The 19,578-nt window shown below is 30.2% G+C and overlaps 1 protein-coding gene across 6 annotated transcripts in view; it reads right to left on the reverse strand.

Moving 5' to 3' along the window:
- The window catches only part of CaMKI (Calcium/calmodulin-dependent protein kinase I), a 67,151-nt gene that overhangs the window by 12,487 nt on the left and 35,086 nt on the right, over window positions 1-19,578 (reverse strand). For 3 of the 6 annotated variants that reach the window (XM_080152827.1, XM_080152825.1, XM_080152826.1), the window contains exons 7-12: window positions 17,095-17,186; window positions 16,386-16,451; window positions 14,528-14,611; window positions 10,770-10,875; window positions 1,979-2,084; window positions 64-271 (exon numbers count right to left, since the gene is read on the reverse strand). In XM_080152827.1, the coding sequence (XP_080008953.1) occupies window positions 64-271; window positions 1,979-2,084; window positions 10,770-10,875; window positions 14,528-14,611; window positions 16,386-16,451; window positions 17,095-17,186 (662 nt within the window). The remainder of the gene's footprint in view (window positions 1-63; window positions 272-1,978; window positions 2,085-10,769; window positions 10,876-14,527; window positions 14,612-16,385; window positions 16,452-17,094; window positions 17,187-19,578) is intronic. The other 3 variants (XM_080152830.1, XM_080152829.1, XM_080152828.1) reach the window with 1 other exon arrangement.

Raw genomic sequence — 19,578 nt, forward strand, 5'->3', positions numbered from 1 at the left:
TTCAAAGTTGGCATTCCTTTGCATGTTTGTGTAATTATTTATGTATTAGTGGTATCCAATCACCTGGTGCTGCCTCAGCACCATTGCTGCTGTCAGCTGACTTTTCATCAGCTGTTTCAACCACCACAGAAACAGGTTTGGATGCAGCTGTTGCAGCTGGAGTCGGCTGAGCTAGCAAGGCCCCCGCAGGTCCAAGGTTGGCCCCTGCCGGTCCAGCGGCTAGAGCAAGGCGCTGCATCTTATGCACCATTACAATGGCATGCATGAGTTGCTAAAAATTAGAAATAGTTGATTAAGAAAAAAGATGTATAAAAACAAAGAGCCATGAAGATTTTTAAAAAGAATAAATGTGATCATTAAACATAAAAATTAACATACTCAGTACATCTGGCTTTAGATTAAAAACATGAAAACATAAAATACTACAGCAAGATTAAAATTTAATTAAGGTTATGAAACCGAAATTATCTCATCTGGAGGTTTAGATTTAATTTTATACACAGATACAACATTGAGTTAATGTTAATTGCATAATCACATTTTTTAAAACATCAACAAAATATAAAGTTGGAAAAAAGATAAAAATAAAAATTATTATTGACAGCAAATTCTATATAAATATTAGTCTTAAATTAAAATAGTTTTAGAAAGTTATAAATCTGTCATAATCAAAAACTAAGAATAATGAATAACAAAACAAAAGCATTAGAACAATGAAATTATAATTAATTAAATAATCCCAAAAATTAATATATCCCACTACCATATCTATATATATCACACAGTTCCGAAATGTAATCAAGACAATTTGACATTCTTAGTTTCTTTCATTTTGTAACAAAACTAATGTTCAATAATTTTGAATAGTTATTTTTAGTAGCGAAGCTACTCTATAATTCACTCTGTCCGTCCGTCCGTCCGTCCGTCCGTCAGTCAGTCAGTCTACTTATGGATGTTGTCATCCTTGTTTTGATTTTATCAAAGCATTTGATTACAAGAATCATTTGAGAAATCTTTAATAGAACCATTTAAGACAAATGTTATCAATAAAAAAAGTTTGTTTATTAATTAATTAAGAAAATTTCTAGTGAATAAGAAAATCAAAACATTTTTTTAATCCCCCTTCTTTTTTAAAGTCTTAAGAAAAGACGGTGTCATGTAAAATTGTCTTAAATGCATTCATGGACAGTGTGAATTATGAACACAAGATGACAAAAAGTGTGACCCAATTACCATTTCCATAACAATAATCCATGCCTTTATCAATTGTGGATAAGAAATCCTATTAATATGGATAGAACAGACCTTTTTATACAATCCATTCACAAGAAATTGCTCCCAGTTATAAAAGCAATCATTAATTTTGTTTCTTGTTAGTAAAACCTGATATTAGTGCATGCAAAACAAATTAGGAAGATTGACAGATAGAAATTTATTTAGGTCCCTTAATTAATTTTTTTCGACTAAAATATTTCTTAAAATTTATCATTTGTTTAAAATTTTATAAAGACAGATAATAAATGTTTCATGCAGAAACTCTATTTTAACTGAAAACTAATTAAAATATTCCCACCCACACTCTACTCTATTTACAATGATCACATCTTGAGAAATATTTTAGTTGGCATATAGAATTTAATATCAACATTTCATATCATAAATTGTCCTACAATATCCATAATATATTAATATATAATAAAAGAAAATAAAACATTCCTAAAAACAATAAAGTTCAAAAGTATAATGTAGAGATACTTTTATAAACAAATCAAATAATCAAACTACAACAAACATTTCAAAACTTGAAAATACGAGAGAAAAATATTTTATAAGCATTTATAAAAGTTTGTGAGATAAGAAAAGTATTTTGAGATTTTTAAAAATAACTTTAAAATTTGCATATCAATAGACAACAAGAAATTTGTCATTCTGAAAACTTGTAACTTTGTGAAGAATAAAAAAAAGCGGGAAAACTTACCCGCCATCTTGATTTAGCAAAGTTCTTCTTCAGCTGTTCAGACACAGTGGCGTGGATATTGCGCTCTGACTGTGTGCCAGTGATCCAGGGGTGTTCTAGGGCACAACTAAAATATAAAGAAACATTAATATCAGGAAGAAAAATAAAACTTGACACAAAATACACTTGAAACTATAAGCTTCAAATATCTCCTAGAAACTTGACTTAATTGGACATACTTTAGATACTTTCAACAATATTTTCAATATATTTATAAACTTAAAACAGAAAGTTTGATCTTTGTAAAGTGACTTAGTATAAAATATGGATGTTAGTGAATATTTGATTTAAAGATGGCCGCTATGACTACAAAGACGTAAAATCTAGGTATACAAGTTTTTCTTTTAGCTATAAGAATAATATTATATGGAACTTCCGTCTCTAGGGGCACAGTGGAACAAAGCATACACTTACGTATGTTTGAAATCAAGGATATAAGGGATCAGACAATGGACGATGAATTAATGTACATCCCCAATGATGATACACAAAATTACCCCTTCTGTAGTAATTAAAACATTTGAACACTAAACTTAATGAACCAACCAAACAAAAGTTTAAGAAGACATTTTTTGACAAAAAAACTCTACATTTTTAACTTTAAACACTGCAAAAGGGCTCTTGAGCATTTAATCCATTAACTCATTATTTGCCCTACTGTGAAGTGCACTGTATTCCCCATTTGCTTAGCAAGAGCTAAATAAATCTGTCCTATGTCTATAAGCACTAGGATTATTATTAAAAGCGAGGCTTTTCTGTTCTTGGGAATGTCTACAATACCGTCTTCTTACATTAGATATAAAATTATTCTTCATCAAATACAAGGTTATTTTTTTGATAACAATTCAGACATGCCGAAAAATATTAGATACTTAAAGATAATCTTCTTTTTGACCAAAGGAAAATTTAGTAGCAAAATCATATTTCTTCAGATAAAAATATGGTCCTTGTATGATTCCTAAGACGATTTTAACAGAATATGAAGAACAACTTAAAACAATTTTGGCTGCAATGATATTGATATTGACATCCTTGTTATATATATTTGTAAGAATAAGATAAATGTAATATCTCCCCTGAGTCCCCTCTTGTCACAAAAGTGCCTATCTTCTTATCTTATAGTTTTAGTGTACCTACTACTCTGCTTTTTTCTTTTTAGTAGCGAAGCTACTCTATGATTTGAAATGTCCGTCTGAAATGTTTTGGGGGAAACGTGACTTTCCTTTTCAAGATAGACGCCTAAAATTTTCAGTGTTTAAATAAGTTCACATTCTTCATATTTTTACCAAATTTCAAAAGATTCGTCACTTGCGTGGGGTGCTAGATCGATTCCTAGATTTTTGAGTTTTCATGAATTACTCAACTCCTATTCAAGATAGACGGCTAAAAATTTCAGGGGTTGAATAAGTTCCAATTCTGCATACTTTTATCTAGTTTCATCGAGCTTTGTAAAATGGTTGGGGTGCTAGTTCGATTACTAGATTTTTAAGTTTTCATGATTTTCTATACTTCTATTCAAGATATACGGCTGAAATAAATTCAGGGATTGAATAAGTTTACATTTTACATAATCCAACAAAGTTTCATTAAGATTTGCTTATTTGTTGTGGTGCTAGGATCGATTCCTAGATTTTCACATTATAAATTTTCAAAGGTTTCGTGATTAATTTTAATGGATTACTTACGGATGGTGTCATCCTTGCTTACACTTCAGCTGACTTTATATTACTTTCTATAAATGGATGTTATAGATACGTGGATATAATGTCAGGAGAAAAATTGTCGTCAATTTAGGTTGCAATATCCCCTCGCATTTATTAGTCTGGTCGTTTATCCAGTTTGAGAGGAGGGGATTGGGTAAAGTATGGAGATGGGGAAGACCGTTATTTTAGCCTGCTACAGATTTCATTTATTATAGAACATGAAAATCTGGTGTAAGATCCAAGTAATAATAAATCCATTTTTCATACATCAAATGAAAAGGTGATTACTAGCGCAGCTACTCGAGAATTTGTTCATTCGAATTAAAGAATCGCATCCACTTAAAAAACCAGCGATTAATTACTTACAAATTGTTTTTAAAGATATAATTACTTTGTAAGAATTTATTGTTTCTATTCTTTCAAAAAAAATATCCTTGTAATTTGTATCCTAATTAGGATCTTAATTGTTTTTGTTAACACCATCAAAAGTAGCAGAAAATTAGGAGAAAACATCATAAATAATTCATTTTGTTTTTGTTTATTGTTTATTCGTAAAAAAAACTATGGCAACTGTGTTCATTGTTTTATATACTTATTTAAACAGTTAAGATAAAGCAATTAGGTTAAGTGTTATGGCAACTATTATCAGAAATATTTCTACCTTGCATGATACTCTTATCAACAGGGATAAATTGTCATTTCTAAAACTAAAATTAGATTTTTAAATTTTTTGTATACAGATTTTTTGCATAATTTTAAGCTTTAGAGTGTATCTTGAAATTTTACTCATATAACAAAAATTTTGGTTTTTAAATGAGCATGTATTGATCAAAAACATTTCCTCATCATTTACGCTTCAAAATAAATTCTGGAAGGAGTAACTTTTTGATGCTTTGCCTTTAAAAAATTCTCAATAACATCTATTAAAACAATCTAAAGTAGTAAAGTCATCTAATTTTTTATAATGATTATTATATGGCATAATTAATCAAATTCTTTGGTGCTCTATATTTTACAAAGGCCGACAATGAAATTAGTTAATTTCCTTTGCTTTACACATACTCACACACACATACACATACACACACGTACACACACTCACAAACACTCACACACACTCACACACACTTCTGCCTATAAAACAGGACAACGACTTAAAACTTAAACAAGAACGATTTTGATCATGTTTAAAACCAATAATATTACACATATTGGTTGAATTTTAACCCTTTTTTCCATATATCAATTTAAAAAAAGAAAGTTTAAATCTTTCATTTACTTTGGTATCAAGAAGAAAGATTGATTGAGAGTGTTTAATTAATGTTAAAATAAGTCACTTATAGAGTAGACTTTCTGGTATAAAAAACTAAATGTACCTATATTAATATGTATTATTTATGATATAAGCACTGTATGAAGCATTTCTTGTACTTAAATTGGTGCCTAATTTTAAAGCCATAATGAGAATGAAATTGGTGTTGATTTTATCAGAGAACATGCAACCAAGTTATTTTTGCATGCACTGACACAATATACACAATAATAGGCAAGTCCATGGGGAAGGGGTCACCCCCCCCCCCCCTCACAGTGACATAACACGGAAGGGTGAAATTAACATCCCAAAAAAATCCAAAAATTCTATGAAATCCACTAAAATATTTATACCCCATTAGCAAAAAAAGAGAGGGGGGTCAGTTTTCCAATGACGGGTGAAAGTATTTTAAACAAATTTTATCCCACAAAACCAAAATCATGTGCACGCCCTTGTGCACCCTCTCCATCCCCAATCCCCATCCTCATTAATTTGGCGACATTATTGCACTTATTATCAATTTGGCAAAGATATGCAAATATAAAATACACACCTAAGATCGAAACACATACACACATAAATACATCATTAAACCATTGCATCCGAAATAAATTAATGGGGTACAAATTGACATATTTCGTTTGTTAGGTTATATTAGGTACTGGGTAGACCCAACAGTGTTGAAGCAGCACTAAGTTAGAGTCCCACGCAGGTTTTAGTCATACGAAAAAAAGTACCCCCCACCCCCGCCCCGTAATTTATTATTATATTAAAAACAAGAAGGAAGGGTGGGGGAATCAATTAGTGTTTAAGGTTAATAGGAACTGTCTTTCAAAATTCTCCTTAGAATTGATTTTGTTTTCAAGCTAATTATGAATTTATGTAGAATCACACTGAGAGAAAGATTTTTTATAATTATTGCACCGCCAATTCTGCAATTCCCCCAATAATTGTGGCGCAAGAAGGAGTTAATTGACTGGGAATAATGACCTCCTTGTTTATCCTGGCATCACCTATTATATAGATGCACAAATCTAATTTCAAATAATTCCTTCATAACATATGATTAATTTCATTGACAGATTTTCCTACTAGCTTAGACAGTTAATCCTCTATTATAAAGTAAATTCTTAAGATATTTCTGCAATTTTATATATGTACAAATCCTATAAACCTTATGATTGTCCAGTAAGATCTTTGAACTGAGATGTAATTTTCTTTTAGATGATATTTGTTTAAGTTTTGGGCAGGTTTAAAGCTATTTTTGGAGGTATAGGTCAACATTTCTCAGTAAAAATCTAAAACATACATTTACTTAGGATCAATATAAACTAATCTAAATTAAACTGTTACAAATTTAAATTCTCTTGGCTTTTGTAATGCTGATAGATAAAAACAAGTCCTAAATTAATTTGGGGTTGAAAATATAAAAAGATAAAATCTTCCAAAGAATTCCTTTTAAAATTAAAACCCAACATAAATTGAATGCAATGACAATAAACTGCTGGCGTAATGGATTTCACTAAAAAATGGTACTGCGACCGCAGCTGTATGTAGCCGCCATTAGCAAACTAAATCGGTCAAGCTTATCAGCCGCATAAACGCAATAAAGTTACAGCTGCAAGCACAGTACTTGGTTGATGGATAACTAAGACTTTAAAAATCCAAAGCAGAGCAACTCAGGATTCAACCTTTAACAGCGAAGCCACATTAATAGTAGGCGACTGCCTAGCCCTAAAAACATGCATACATAATAAACATAAAACAAACTCCAAACAATAGTTCTTTATACCAAAAAAATACACATATAAAGAAAATAATAAATCATTAAATGTTGTAGCCTAACATTACTTATTGTTCTATGAAAAATTGATGAATGGCCAAAAGTGAGTTTGTGAGTGAGAGTGTGCAATAGATGTATTACCCTAGATGGGCTGTCAGACACAATAATTCATCCAACTTAGAAAAGGAATTTCTAAAAGACGAAGACCTTTGTTAATATCAAGTCGTATAGGATTCAATCCAATAATTCGAACGATAGTCTTGTCCAAATAAATTCAACTTTTCATAACTATACGAATGAAATGAGAAAATAACAGCACTTTTATAACCGAAATGTGTAATCGTTTTGTTCTATTGGTCCAATTAACTGATTATGGATCTAGAACTACTATATTTATTATGTGTGCTTTGCTGGGAGAGTTGGAGAGAAAGAGAAATGCATTTAAAGTTGCGCAGCTTGTAACAAACTTTTCTTATTATCAGTTTCCTGTGCCATCATTCTAATTAAAACCAAGTTAATATGGCAATTATTAGAAAGTTGTGTGAAACACATTTTTAAAATTATATCCAAGGAGAGCAACCAAGGGTTGGGGGAGATTTATCCGCTTTCAAGGATCTAAAAATCTATCCTGTTTAAGAGTTCGGTTAATTGGTTAACGAAATCTTTAGCTATGGAGAGAAAGACAGACAGCCTTACTATTATATTAGGTTTGATTTTAGGATAAGTATTCTAGTATATTTGATACCCACGTATTATTTCATTATTTTAGGGTTTCGTTATGATGGTTAGGATACATCCCCCCAACCCATCTCGGAACGATACTAATTTGCGTCAAAACATGAAATATCTAAATCTAATGATTTTACAGAAACAATTTTTGAATGGTAACTTTTGTTTGTGGAAAGAAGCAAATGATGATACTTTAGAGTGAATTGCAATATTTTTATAGATTTCTGTTAAAAAAAAACAACTAATTAATCCTTCAACCAAGTTTGAATGCATCTGTGGTTGTTGGCTAATTAAAGATTTAGATAGTTGTATGCTTGCTATGTCAGATGCCTAGGGATGGTAATAAGTGGCATTTTTCATCAAACAGCATTGTTAAGCACCGAACCCCCCCCCCCCTCCAATCAATTACTTTGAAATAAAATTGAAAATAAAAGGGTGAAGGGAAGGGGTTATTTTTTATTCGTGTGATTTTTACTTTAGGTCAGGTTAGGTGGGGTTATATTGGTTAAAATAACCTTCCCTCCTTATTACCAATTCATAAAATTAAAATAAATTGGAGGGGGGTTCAGTGTTTAACGGCATTTTATAGGAAATCTCCTAATAAGCTTGTTCAATAGGGTTGTAAACTAATTGAAAGAAGCCTCTCAGTGTACACTGTAAATTTTTTTACCATAACAAAAAAGTTGTGTAAAAAATAAATGCGCTTTCAATCTAGTACATAGAAACCAAGTTTAAGACCATTCCAAATTTAAAAGTTAAACTTTTCTTCGTTTATGGTTGTTCTAGACGTCAGATAGCTCTTATTATTAACTTAGGAATTTAGAATCGGTTCATTGACTTTAAACTTTTCATTGGTTTCTTGTAATAAATGGGCACAAATTTAAAAGCGTAGCAACTCAATTATAATTTTCATAATGTTTGTACACTCATTAAAAACATTTTAATAATTTTGTGCACAATTTAACCATATTAAAATGTTTTTAGAAATGGGGATTCCTAGGTTGATTAGGAATAATGTAGTGAGCGATATCTCTATAGTTAAGTAATACAATATAAGTGCTAAATAAGTGTTTTGATCAAACAATTTGTGGACAGATTTTCGTCGTTATTTTATAATTTTTTTTATTCACGTAATGTCACTATATAATTCGTAACGTCCGTTTGTCTGATTTGTTGAGCATTGAACGTTATCATTCTTGTTTCTTCTTTCTTGGCTGCAATTTGGGTCGTTGAATAAGCCATTTCCATAGATTATATGGACTTACTCTAGTATTCAAGATAATCATAAAGGTGCATAGGCTTAGATACATTGCTTACAAACATACACAAAAATATTTTTAAAAATGCTAAAAATTGGTTTAGGCAAATAATTTGTTGTTTGATAGATTTTGTTCTCTTGTCAAAGTGTAATTAAGAGGAGAATTTCTTATTTATTTATACAACTGTACTCTTTATAACACTGAATCATTTCGTTTTCTGTAAATCACATTTTCATAGAATTTGCCATTATTTTGTCCTTTGCAGGACCAATGTGAAGTTTACAAGCTCTGAGTGCACTCATAACAAGTGCATAACAGTATTAAAACAAAAAAAACTAAAACAATTATGTCCATATGTAGTGCGGCAATAACTAAGCTTACAACTATTAAATGAAAAAGAACAGGAATGTTTAATACATTTGAGTTAGAAAAAACTACTCTGAGTTGAAGCGATATTTTGGATGATAAATGTAAATTTTGGCATGTTTGGTATTTCACTTCAATCTAATATAGTTTAGACAAATTTTAATTTTTTACATTTTTACAGTAAAGATGTAAAGATAAAATGACCAATGAAGGTCGTAGCGCACGCATCTTAATTTAATACTTTTCACAGTTCTTTTATTTTTCACCAAAATTATATCGTAAAACTTGTATTTCAAGATCATTTATTTTTAGGTTTATATAGAATATAGATTGGGGCAATATATGTACTGATTTTGCCATTTAAGTAAAAATAATATCATCTTTTTATCATTAGTTCTTATATATTTAAATATTAAGGTATTAGATTACAGATTTTTTTCAAATAAAATCTAAAAATACTTTAAAAGGGATCAAATGAAATGTTAAATAAATTTTGGTATATATATATAAGTTGTGAGTTTGTTCGTGTAAAAAAAACCAAAAAATAAAGTAATAAGTGAAATGGCATAAAAATTTAATTTTTGATTAATATAGTTTGTTAACTTTAATGTGAATATTATTTTCTAATATTCCATAGAACATTTAAAATAAAATAGCTTTAACCCTGCAGAACCTTTAACTATTTTGTTCTGGACTAACCTAAATAAACTATTAAAATCCGCCATCAAATTAAAATCAAACTTAGTAAAATTACACTGCAAATAAAGGATATAAATAGTCACACTTTGAGGATCTTTCGCTGTGCTGCTAACTTACTATATTCATTTAATTCATTTATTATTGTAGTTTTTTTTCTATGTATGTACACCCAAGAATAATAAATCTAATCTAATCTAATCCTTTCCTCCCTGGTTATGTGTGAGAGAGAAGGATCTAGAGGTCAAAGCGTAGGCGGAGCACAAAAGCAATTCAATTGATAAGGCACCACCACCACTCACAATAAAATACGATAAAGCTGCTTGTAGGATTAATTTCAGTGGCATACTTAAAATTCTTTCACTTTAATTTAAATTAGAATAATTTTATTATTCTGTTCTACACGTTCACAACATAGAGATTGAAAAACAACTCAAATAATTTGAAAATAGATTAATTCAGAAATAATTAATCTTTTACGTGACTGAAATAACGGTCATTATCTAAACTAATTAAAATTATTTTGAAAAAAACTCTACTTTTTGTTTTTGGTGTTAAAATAATGAATATTTCTTATCTGTCCAAAAAATGGACAAAAAACATTGCGGTATTTTGGTATTTGAGTAAAGTATATCATTAGGTTTTTACAATAATACTCCAAATCTTAAAAGCAAAATAGATAGTAGGATAACGGCAAAAAAGATGAATTACAGAACAAAAAAGTAAAAAAATCCACAATTTTTAGATTTTCATAAAAAAATCGTTAAAAACTCAAAACTTTCTGTTAAAAAATCGTCCAATCACCAGTTTTTGGAAAATGCTCGAAATTTAATCTTTAAAACTTCTTAGAAATATGGGTAAAGTCGTATTTTGAACAAAAGAGAACAAGAACGATGTTGTGTACCTGCAGGTAAGCCTCTGTTCCACATTGACACACATCAAGTTTCTGATGAAGTCCTTCGCCTCCTCGCTGATGTCGTCCCAGTAGGGGCTGTCGAACTCGAACTCGCCTACAAGAAAATAATAAAAATCACATAAACATCTACTATGATGGTATGAAGAAGATCAGGGATCTAAAGGGATAAGACAATAACCATAAATTGTTGTACAAAATTACCCCTTCTGTAGATTACACCCAACTTAATGAGCCAATCAATCAAAATTCCATAAAATCCCCATTTCCCATTAGTTATTAAGTCAACGAATAAAATAATGTTATTAGAAAACTTTGGGGACTAGTGTAATAAACCACCTAATGCCCCCTCTCTCTCCCAGGAAGTAGATAGTTCATGGAGATATAAGAAAAAAGATAAAAATATGTTTCAAAAAAAGCTTTGTTTTCATCAGAAATAATCGTCCCTGTTTTCATTTTAACTAAAAAAGGAATAAATATTGAGAAATTGCTAATAAAATGTAAATTAAGAAATGACAGAGCAATTTTTGTAAAAATGACTTTGTAAATACTTGAAAGATGATAGAATAAATAATTTCTTTGTGTTCAAACAATGACGTTCTCTTCAACTAAATTTACACAAAAAATGTAGAATTGAATGGCACAATATTTTTAATATTGCAAATAATATTTGTTTAAAAAGGACAAATTTATACTCTAAATAATATACAGTTAGGGAGTTGAATCCATTTTTATAGAAGCAGAAATATAATCTATAATTATGGTTTGGACCCTATAAAACTGTAATCTACCTTTCCACTTTCCCCTCTCTTGGTGAAGATATCTTCAACACCGATACGATTTTTGAAATGTAAGATTCTACTTTCCCCTCTCTTGGTGAAGATATCTTCAACGCCGATACGATTTTTGAAATGTAAGATTCCACTTTCCCCTCTCTTGGTGAAGATATCTTCAACGCCGATATGATTTTTGAAATTTAAGATTCCACTTTTGCCTCTCTTGGTGAAGATATCTTTAACAAGAGAGACAAAAGTGGAATCTTATATTTCAAAAATCGTATCGGCGTTGAAGATATCTTCACCAAGAGAGGGGAACGTGGAAGGGTAGATTACAGTTTTAGAGGGTCCAAACCATAATCATAGATTATATTTCTGCTTCTATAAAAATAGATTCAACTCCCTAACTGATATATGTAACAAAAAATTGCATTATTCAAAGTGCACCATTTTTATGATTGATGTAAAAACGTTTAAATTTGACTTTAGATTATTTGTTGATCTGTATTGAATATTTCAGTTTTTTTTGTATGTTTGCCATATAAGATCGCTAAAATAACATGCTATTGCTTTATTTATTGTTTTGGGTTTGAGGAGAAAAAAATAAAATACCCGTATTCTAAACAGTAACATGTTTTTGTTAATATCCAAATTGGGAAAGGAATAAATGTATAAGTATAGATGTATAACCCAGACAACTACCTGGTTCCAGTGGTGGGGAATTTGTAGTAACTTGGCTGTATTAATATTCCCGACGCTATTGGATGATAGTCAAAGATCAAACTGAAGGTCGGCACAGGGTTCCCATATAGTTATTTAACCCCTGCACTTTCTATTCTTTTACTTTAATGGAAAGGTAAAACTTAAGTAATGTTTTTATACGCAATATGAAAAGTTTTATCTGTCTGCCTTCACTCTATGTCTGTGTGTTTATATTTTGAGTCTAGAGAGGTGTTGTAAAACTACGTCATTCATAGAGTAGACACTTCAATTATGTTCTGTTTATAATAACATTCAGACCTGCACTGCACAGAACACACAAAACAACATCTATAAGTAGTGCAACTATGTTTAAAAATTTACTAAAATTCTCAAAAGTCAAACAAATAAACAAACAGATACATATAATCGGAGCTTGTTTGTCATTTGAATATTTACAAGAAACATTATATATCTATCTTTACTAGCAGCTCAGCAAATCCCTATTTTTGTTACAGCGTAATGAACGGACAGGCGAGCAAATGGAATTGTAGAGAAGATGCTTCATGGATCATTCATGTGTTCGCAATGGCAAATAATTATAAACGGATTGGCAAAAATTATGAGTTATAGAGATGCTTTGTTTCTAAAAAGATGTTATATAGGTGTTTAGGTGTTGCTCTGTATAAGAAGTATCATCACGATACGAATTTTGCAAAATGTACATAAATTTGAAAGGGAAGCAAGATCTATTTAATTACTTTAAACAAGTTTTATAAGCATTTAGATATAAAAGGGACAAAAATTTAAATGTTGGTTAAATTGACAGATTAAAAGGCGAGAAAAAGAACAGAGTGAAAAAGTTGAGATTGAAAAGAAGTTAAAATGTAAAAAAAAGATTGCTTTGTGACACTATTCATGGTGAAGAAAATAGACACAAAGAAACTAAGTTTAAAAGGTGGAAAAAGTGGTTTAGCGTAAATTGGGAAGGGTGGGGTCTGTCAGTCAGGCAATACAAGTATTGGAACAATATTTCTAAATTTATAAAAAAAAGCTTTGCCCTCCACATATTGAACCTTTGGTCCATAGGGGTAAGAAGAGTGATCAAACAATTAAACAACTGGCCTTCTTGGAGAGATTCTAAACATGGGTTACCCCTCAGAAAAATAAACAAAATCTCTTAGCAATGCTACTTTTAAAGAAGTTTAGAGATTCTAATCCACAAACATACATATGACATAAGCAAACATCGGATAACTTTCTTTAATCCCATATTTAAAAGTAGAAAGTTGCATTTCTACTTATTTTAGTTGGACAGGTTTCGATCTATTTTAGTATGGAAGATTTGAACAATATCTACGGGAAACCCTCCAATAAAAAATAATAAATTTGGGGGGATGGGGTAACCTAACTCCCACTAGTGAGTTTAGAGGCGAACCCACAAATAAAGTAATAGATAACTAAAAACTTTTTAGATAATAATTAAATTTATATGTTTTACCAATCTACATCTAATATCTTTATTTTTTTTATACAAGAAATAAAATGTTTGAGGTATTTAGAAATTTAGAAGTGTGTTGAATAAAAGTTGAGAGCATCAAAAGCTGTTCTATTCAAAGTTAATTAAACTTCTCTAAGTTCTAAACTTCAAACAAATTCTTGGAGAAAAAAATATATTAAATCTTTCCGAGATGTGAATTATTGAATGATTTGTGGATTATTTTATATTCCTGCTTGTTAAAATTCAGCACAAGAAATTCTAATAAGATTTTATTTTATGGAAAATATGGAAATAATAGAAATGACAAAATTTAATTTGAGAGTCCTCCATTTGTGTGCATATTATTTCTAGTGGGATAATAATTATAAACCTTCTCTGGGACTATAAGAAGATTCACTGTGAAGGAGAACCGTATAGGTTTAGCGATTAGAAAGATCCTTTGCAAAAAAAAGATACAGGGACGTTCTGCCACTTGTTTGTAAGGGTATATCTATCATATTTACCTTTTTCGTAATCTTTGACTATGAAGTGTTTGATAAGTTATACACAGCACTATATCTACCACTAGCGGCTACGCCCCTATAAACCTTCCCGGGACCTATGAGAAGCTAACCTGTTAAGGAAAACCCGATCGGTTCAGCGGTTAGCGAGATCCTTCGGTACAGACAAACAGGCACACGGACAGACACACATCCTGTTACTTTATTATAAGGATAAGGATTTAAAATTGTTTGCCGTCTCTGGTGACGTCACAGAAATGAAAAAAAAATTACCTTTAAGAATTTGAGCAAAAAGGTTTGCATCATTTTCATCATAGAATGGAGGGTACCCACATAACAGGATGTATGAAATAACTCCTAAAATATGAAAACATTTTATAAAACAAGGATAAGATGATCATACGGGGGACATGAATTTCCCAATTTATTTAAATAAAACATGAACTTGCTTTTAAGCTAAACTACTATGACATTTTGTTCAACACAACACAACAACTATAGACGCTCTTGACTTAGAAGTATCTTTTCGCGTAGTGTTTATTAAAAATAACCAGACATTTGATTGTTATACCTTTGTCTTAAAGTAAAAAATTTGCATTATAATAAAATTAGTTCAATTTTTTAGCTAATGTTATATGTATTGTATACTCCCTATATTTACTATTATTTTTTCACAAGCCATTTTTAAGGGTCATTTTAAAAAGACATTCGAGCCCCAGACTTAATTTGTTTTTAACTTTAAAAGTATAAATCTTGAATTCTGCATTAAACAGGAAAACGCTGCATTTTATGGATGTGAAAAAAAGGCATTGTATCCGAAAAGGTTTAAATCAAGATAGGATCAATTAAGATTAATTTGTGCAAAAACAATCCACCTTCAGGCTAACATTACCGTGGATAGAGATAAATGTTACTAAAACAGCAAATTAACTTTTTTGCGTGTCTAGGTTGTATGTTTTTATACGATTAAAATACTTCATAAATAAAAAACTTATTAATCTAACAATTGTTAATTTTGAAAAAGTAAAACATTTCGCTTTTAAATTTGATATTTTATGTTTCAACCGACAAAGACGTGTTGTAAAGTTTGCTTTTCTCACTCTAAAGGTCTGTATGTGATTTTTGTTTATTTAGATAAAATTTCTTGCTTTATTAATTAAAGGTTTGGAAAGCCTTTCTTAGCTTTTTCTTAGACATTAAATGGTAGCTGGACAAAGTGTATAAAAATCAGCCTTGTGACGTCAAAAAAATGAGGGATTAAACATCTCTTTTTTAATGGTTTTCTTTCGCACTTCTCCTCTCTTCTCCCTCATTTTTAAGACGTCACATGGGCTGATTTTGAGACACTTTGTCCAGCTACATTAAATGTCATTTGTATAGATATCTGTATTATCTTTCCATAAATTGTGTTTATATTGCATTTGCGTGTCATGTATATACACGACCTTGTATTAGTCTTTTTTTCTTCTTTCCGTAATTCCATAAATTCCAGCTTTACCAAGGATAAATAAATAATTGTGCTCAAAATAAATTAAAATTAGCTCTGACCTTTTTACTAGATAATATTAAATCTGGATATAAAAATTGAAGCCAGAGGGCTGATATAAAGATTAGGATAGACCGCGAAAAATAATTATTCATGATGAAAAATTGACCAAAAATGCATTTTGTAAAAATACAACATGTATGAAAAGGTGCTAATTAGCTATAATTGTGGACCATTATGTTTCAGGTTGTAAATAACATTTAATATGAAAAAGTTGCTATAAATAACAGAAAGTAGAAATTAGAGTATTTTTTGTTATTGTTTGCTATATGCACTTAATTTATTATTTAAACAATGCACATACTATGTACAAATAAGTAACAATTAAATCTACACAATTCCCACCAAAAAATATGTTAAAAGTTTTGATAATTTTATTTTAATTTTTAACTAAATTAATTTTTAAAAGTATAAAGTTTGTTTGTACCACTCTAGGAATAAAAGCAAGGCTCGGCGGCAGTGCATAAGCAACAAACTAAAACCCAGTTTAGCTTTTCCAAAACAAGCAGATAGCTATAAAACTGAACTTTTTTTAGGCTTACATATGGCTTTGATAATACTATATAATTAAATTGAAATGATTACCTATACTCCAAACATCTACAGCTTTTCCATATGGCTTCTGGGCCAAAACTTCGGGGGCAACGTATCCTGAAATAATTGTCTAGTGAAGTTTGAATAGCACTGACTTCACGTTAAATTAAAAAGAAACTTTTTAAAATCTACCTATAGGTTTTTCATTTTTGCAGCTTTTTTGGAATTGCAACTTATCTACATATCAAATTTAAAACACTATCTTTTTCAATTGTATTTATCATATTCTAGAATCATATAGATAAAACTACGTTAAAGTTTAATGAAATTGGCTTTAACATACACATTAAATTGATGGTAATTTTTAGTATTTACTCAGACACACATTAAAACTTACGAGTTGCAAAAAAAATACCAAGTACTACTTGAGTTGTTTCAATAAGCTGTGTCATAACTTCAACTTTTGATTGCTAATATTCAGTATTTATTTTTCATGTAATAAAGATATGTTTTATAAAAAAGTATAAGTGTTAAAATTGTGTTAAATAGCGGATATAAAATCATAATTCCGTCTTCTTTTTCATTTTACCCTTATAAGTTTGAAAATAAATTGTTGGTTTTCTTTTTCCCTATTATTTCGTATTTATGATATAATTTGCATAAGATCAAGGGGAAAAAGATCAATGCAGGGCTCGGCAGACATTAGCCAGCTACTGGAGGCATTTTTGGCGGCAAATGATCCTTGGTTTTAAGGGTTTACCTGGAGTTCCACAAGCTGTGGCCATGACACCGCTGTCCTCCATCTTGGAAAGGCCAAAGTCACTGATCATTATCTTGCTGTCGGCTTCAGGACTAAACAAAAGGTTGAGGTTAGTATTTCACGCATTTAAACCGTACTAACAAAACATGTATCGTATACCCATCAAACGATTTATCAAAGAAATTAATTTTTAACATGTCTTCGAAACCGATTAATATCCGTTGGACTAGGACCGGTTCTCAGCCATTCCGAAAAATAATGTAAAGCATCGTAATTAAGACAATTTTCCACGAATATTAAAATAAAAATAATAAAATTAATACAAGTTTTGTTCGCCCGGGCCTTTAATCTAATAATTTTTCATTTTAATATCCGTGGAAAGTTGTTATAATGCGACGTGTGAAATAACTTTACTTTATAATCCAATTACCTATTTTCATCTATAAGAAATGGCATTTGAGTCTACCATTACCATTTTCAAAGGGCAATAAAAGTTAGATCAAAATTTAGAGTCAATTTAAAGAAAATGCGCAACAACATTATTTATGTTGATTTTAGTAACCATGCAGAAAAGAGGAATAGGAGAAAGTGATAGAAAGAAACAGGAGAAAGGAGAGAGTAAGAGAGAAAGATAGTTGCAGGCTTCAATAGAAAAAGTGTAAAAGTTGGGATGGAAAAGTTGGTAAAGTTTTGGAGCTTATACAAGACATATTCACTGCGGACCAAATTACTAAGGTGCCATAAGTGATTTACAAACCAATTACGATAAGTTAAAATACCCTTTTAGATTAAATTTATAAGTGGAGAAGTTTGGACGCTGCTAGTTTGGACGAATCAATCAAACGTTATAAAAAAAATCTCTAAAGCTTTTAAACCAATAAATAAGGGAACATGTTTATTAAATTTTGGTTCAATTTACTGTCCAATGTCCCTGGATAATTAAGTAATAAGTAATCTTTAGTTTTGGGAAACATATTCAAAGTTGGCTCCTGCAAAAATTGACTCGCAGTGTAAAAAAAGAGCTAAATTAAGCTGAGGGTTGTGAGACTCATCTATTCGACCAGCAACATTTACTAAACTTTTTTTAATAGCATAGTTACTATATAAGTCATTGTTCCGTTTCGTCGGTTTGTCCCTCGCCTAACCTATAGGGCACTTTAGTAAGAGAGTATGTAAAGTGCACATATTTCATACTAATTTTGTGCTTTAAGAAATATTAACCTAAAAAGGATTGTTCAAAAGCTTTAACCCAAAGTAGTGTTTTTTTTTTAATTCAAAACTAATGAACATAATTGTTCTTGTTAGGTGACACATTCTAAATTTCCACGTCAAATAAGAGCTGGATCTTTAAGAGCTGGATGTTTAAATGTGTAGCTGTTGCCGTTGCCGCTGCCAGAGGTACAGACACTACCCTAATATCGATCTTTAAACCAAATTGGCTAAGCATGGCCACGGCTTTAAATCTTTAAATCACAACCACTTTTTGAACTTTCAGTAAAAATATTTAGAAAATAATGATAATTTTTAAAAACATTTAAAAATCCATGTTTTATTTGCAAAATGTTTTTAAAAAACTAAATAGTTATTTGGTGAAAAAATAACTTACGATAGTTTATTAAAAAAAGAAAATAGTTTGTTTTCTATTAAGATTAACTTTCTGAAGAAAGCTATTTAGAGAAACAATAAGATCTATTAGATTAAAAGATGAGAAAAATAATTTAAGTTATTCTGAGCATCTGATGCAGGGGCGTAAGGGAGGAGGTTTAGGTGGTGAGACTCATAGAGACCATCTTACATCCCACTAAAAGTCTCTGTATATGCACTTGAATATACATTTGGCCTAAATTTGAACAATTCAATTTATTTGAGTAATTCTGTAGAAAGAAGAATTAGAGAACTTAAAATACAATTTACGGCTAATATTAAGTCTGACTCTGTGGTGGGTATTGAAAGTATTACATCATATCCTAATGTTAATTAAATTAATTGCCAATTGCTTTTTTTCTTAATATAATTTCCGTGCTACATTTACGCTTTATATAGAGGCATTAATGTGTTTTGTATACACATTTGCTATTTAGATGGATCAAAATTGCCCTTTGATTAAATTTCAGAATAAAGATAGTTTATATTATAAATATGGATCTGATAACATCCATAAGTAACGAAGCTCGTAAATTAAAAAATAAAAGAACAGCCAATAGAATTGCATGAAAAAAAATGTGGGTAAAGGGTAGATGCACATTCTTAAAAATCTTTGAATACAATGCTAAACATCTATTTTTAATAGCAACTGTGAACAATTATGTTTTTCCTACAGAATATCGAGTATCTACCCCAAACACAATAAAGCAGACAGACAGTTAGTTGATATAGTAAGTTGTGGAGTAGATGCTCAGTGGTCAGCGGTCATATCATTATCACATATTGAATAACTTTTTAATTTAGGCATGCTAGAATTGTCCTATCGATTTCAAAATTTGC

This window comes from Acartia tonsa, chromosome 3 (genome assembly GCF_053477335.1).
Source record: "Acartia tonsa isolate MP-2025a chromosome 3, ASM5347733v1, whole genome shotgun sequence".
Taxonomy (NCBI): Eukaryota; Metazoa; Arthropoda; class Copepoda; order Calanoida; family Acartiidae; genus Acartia; species Acartia tonsa.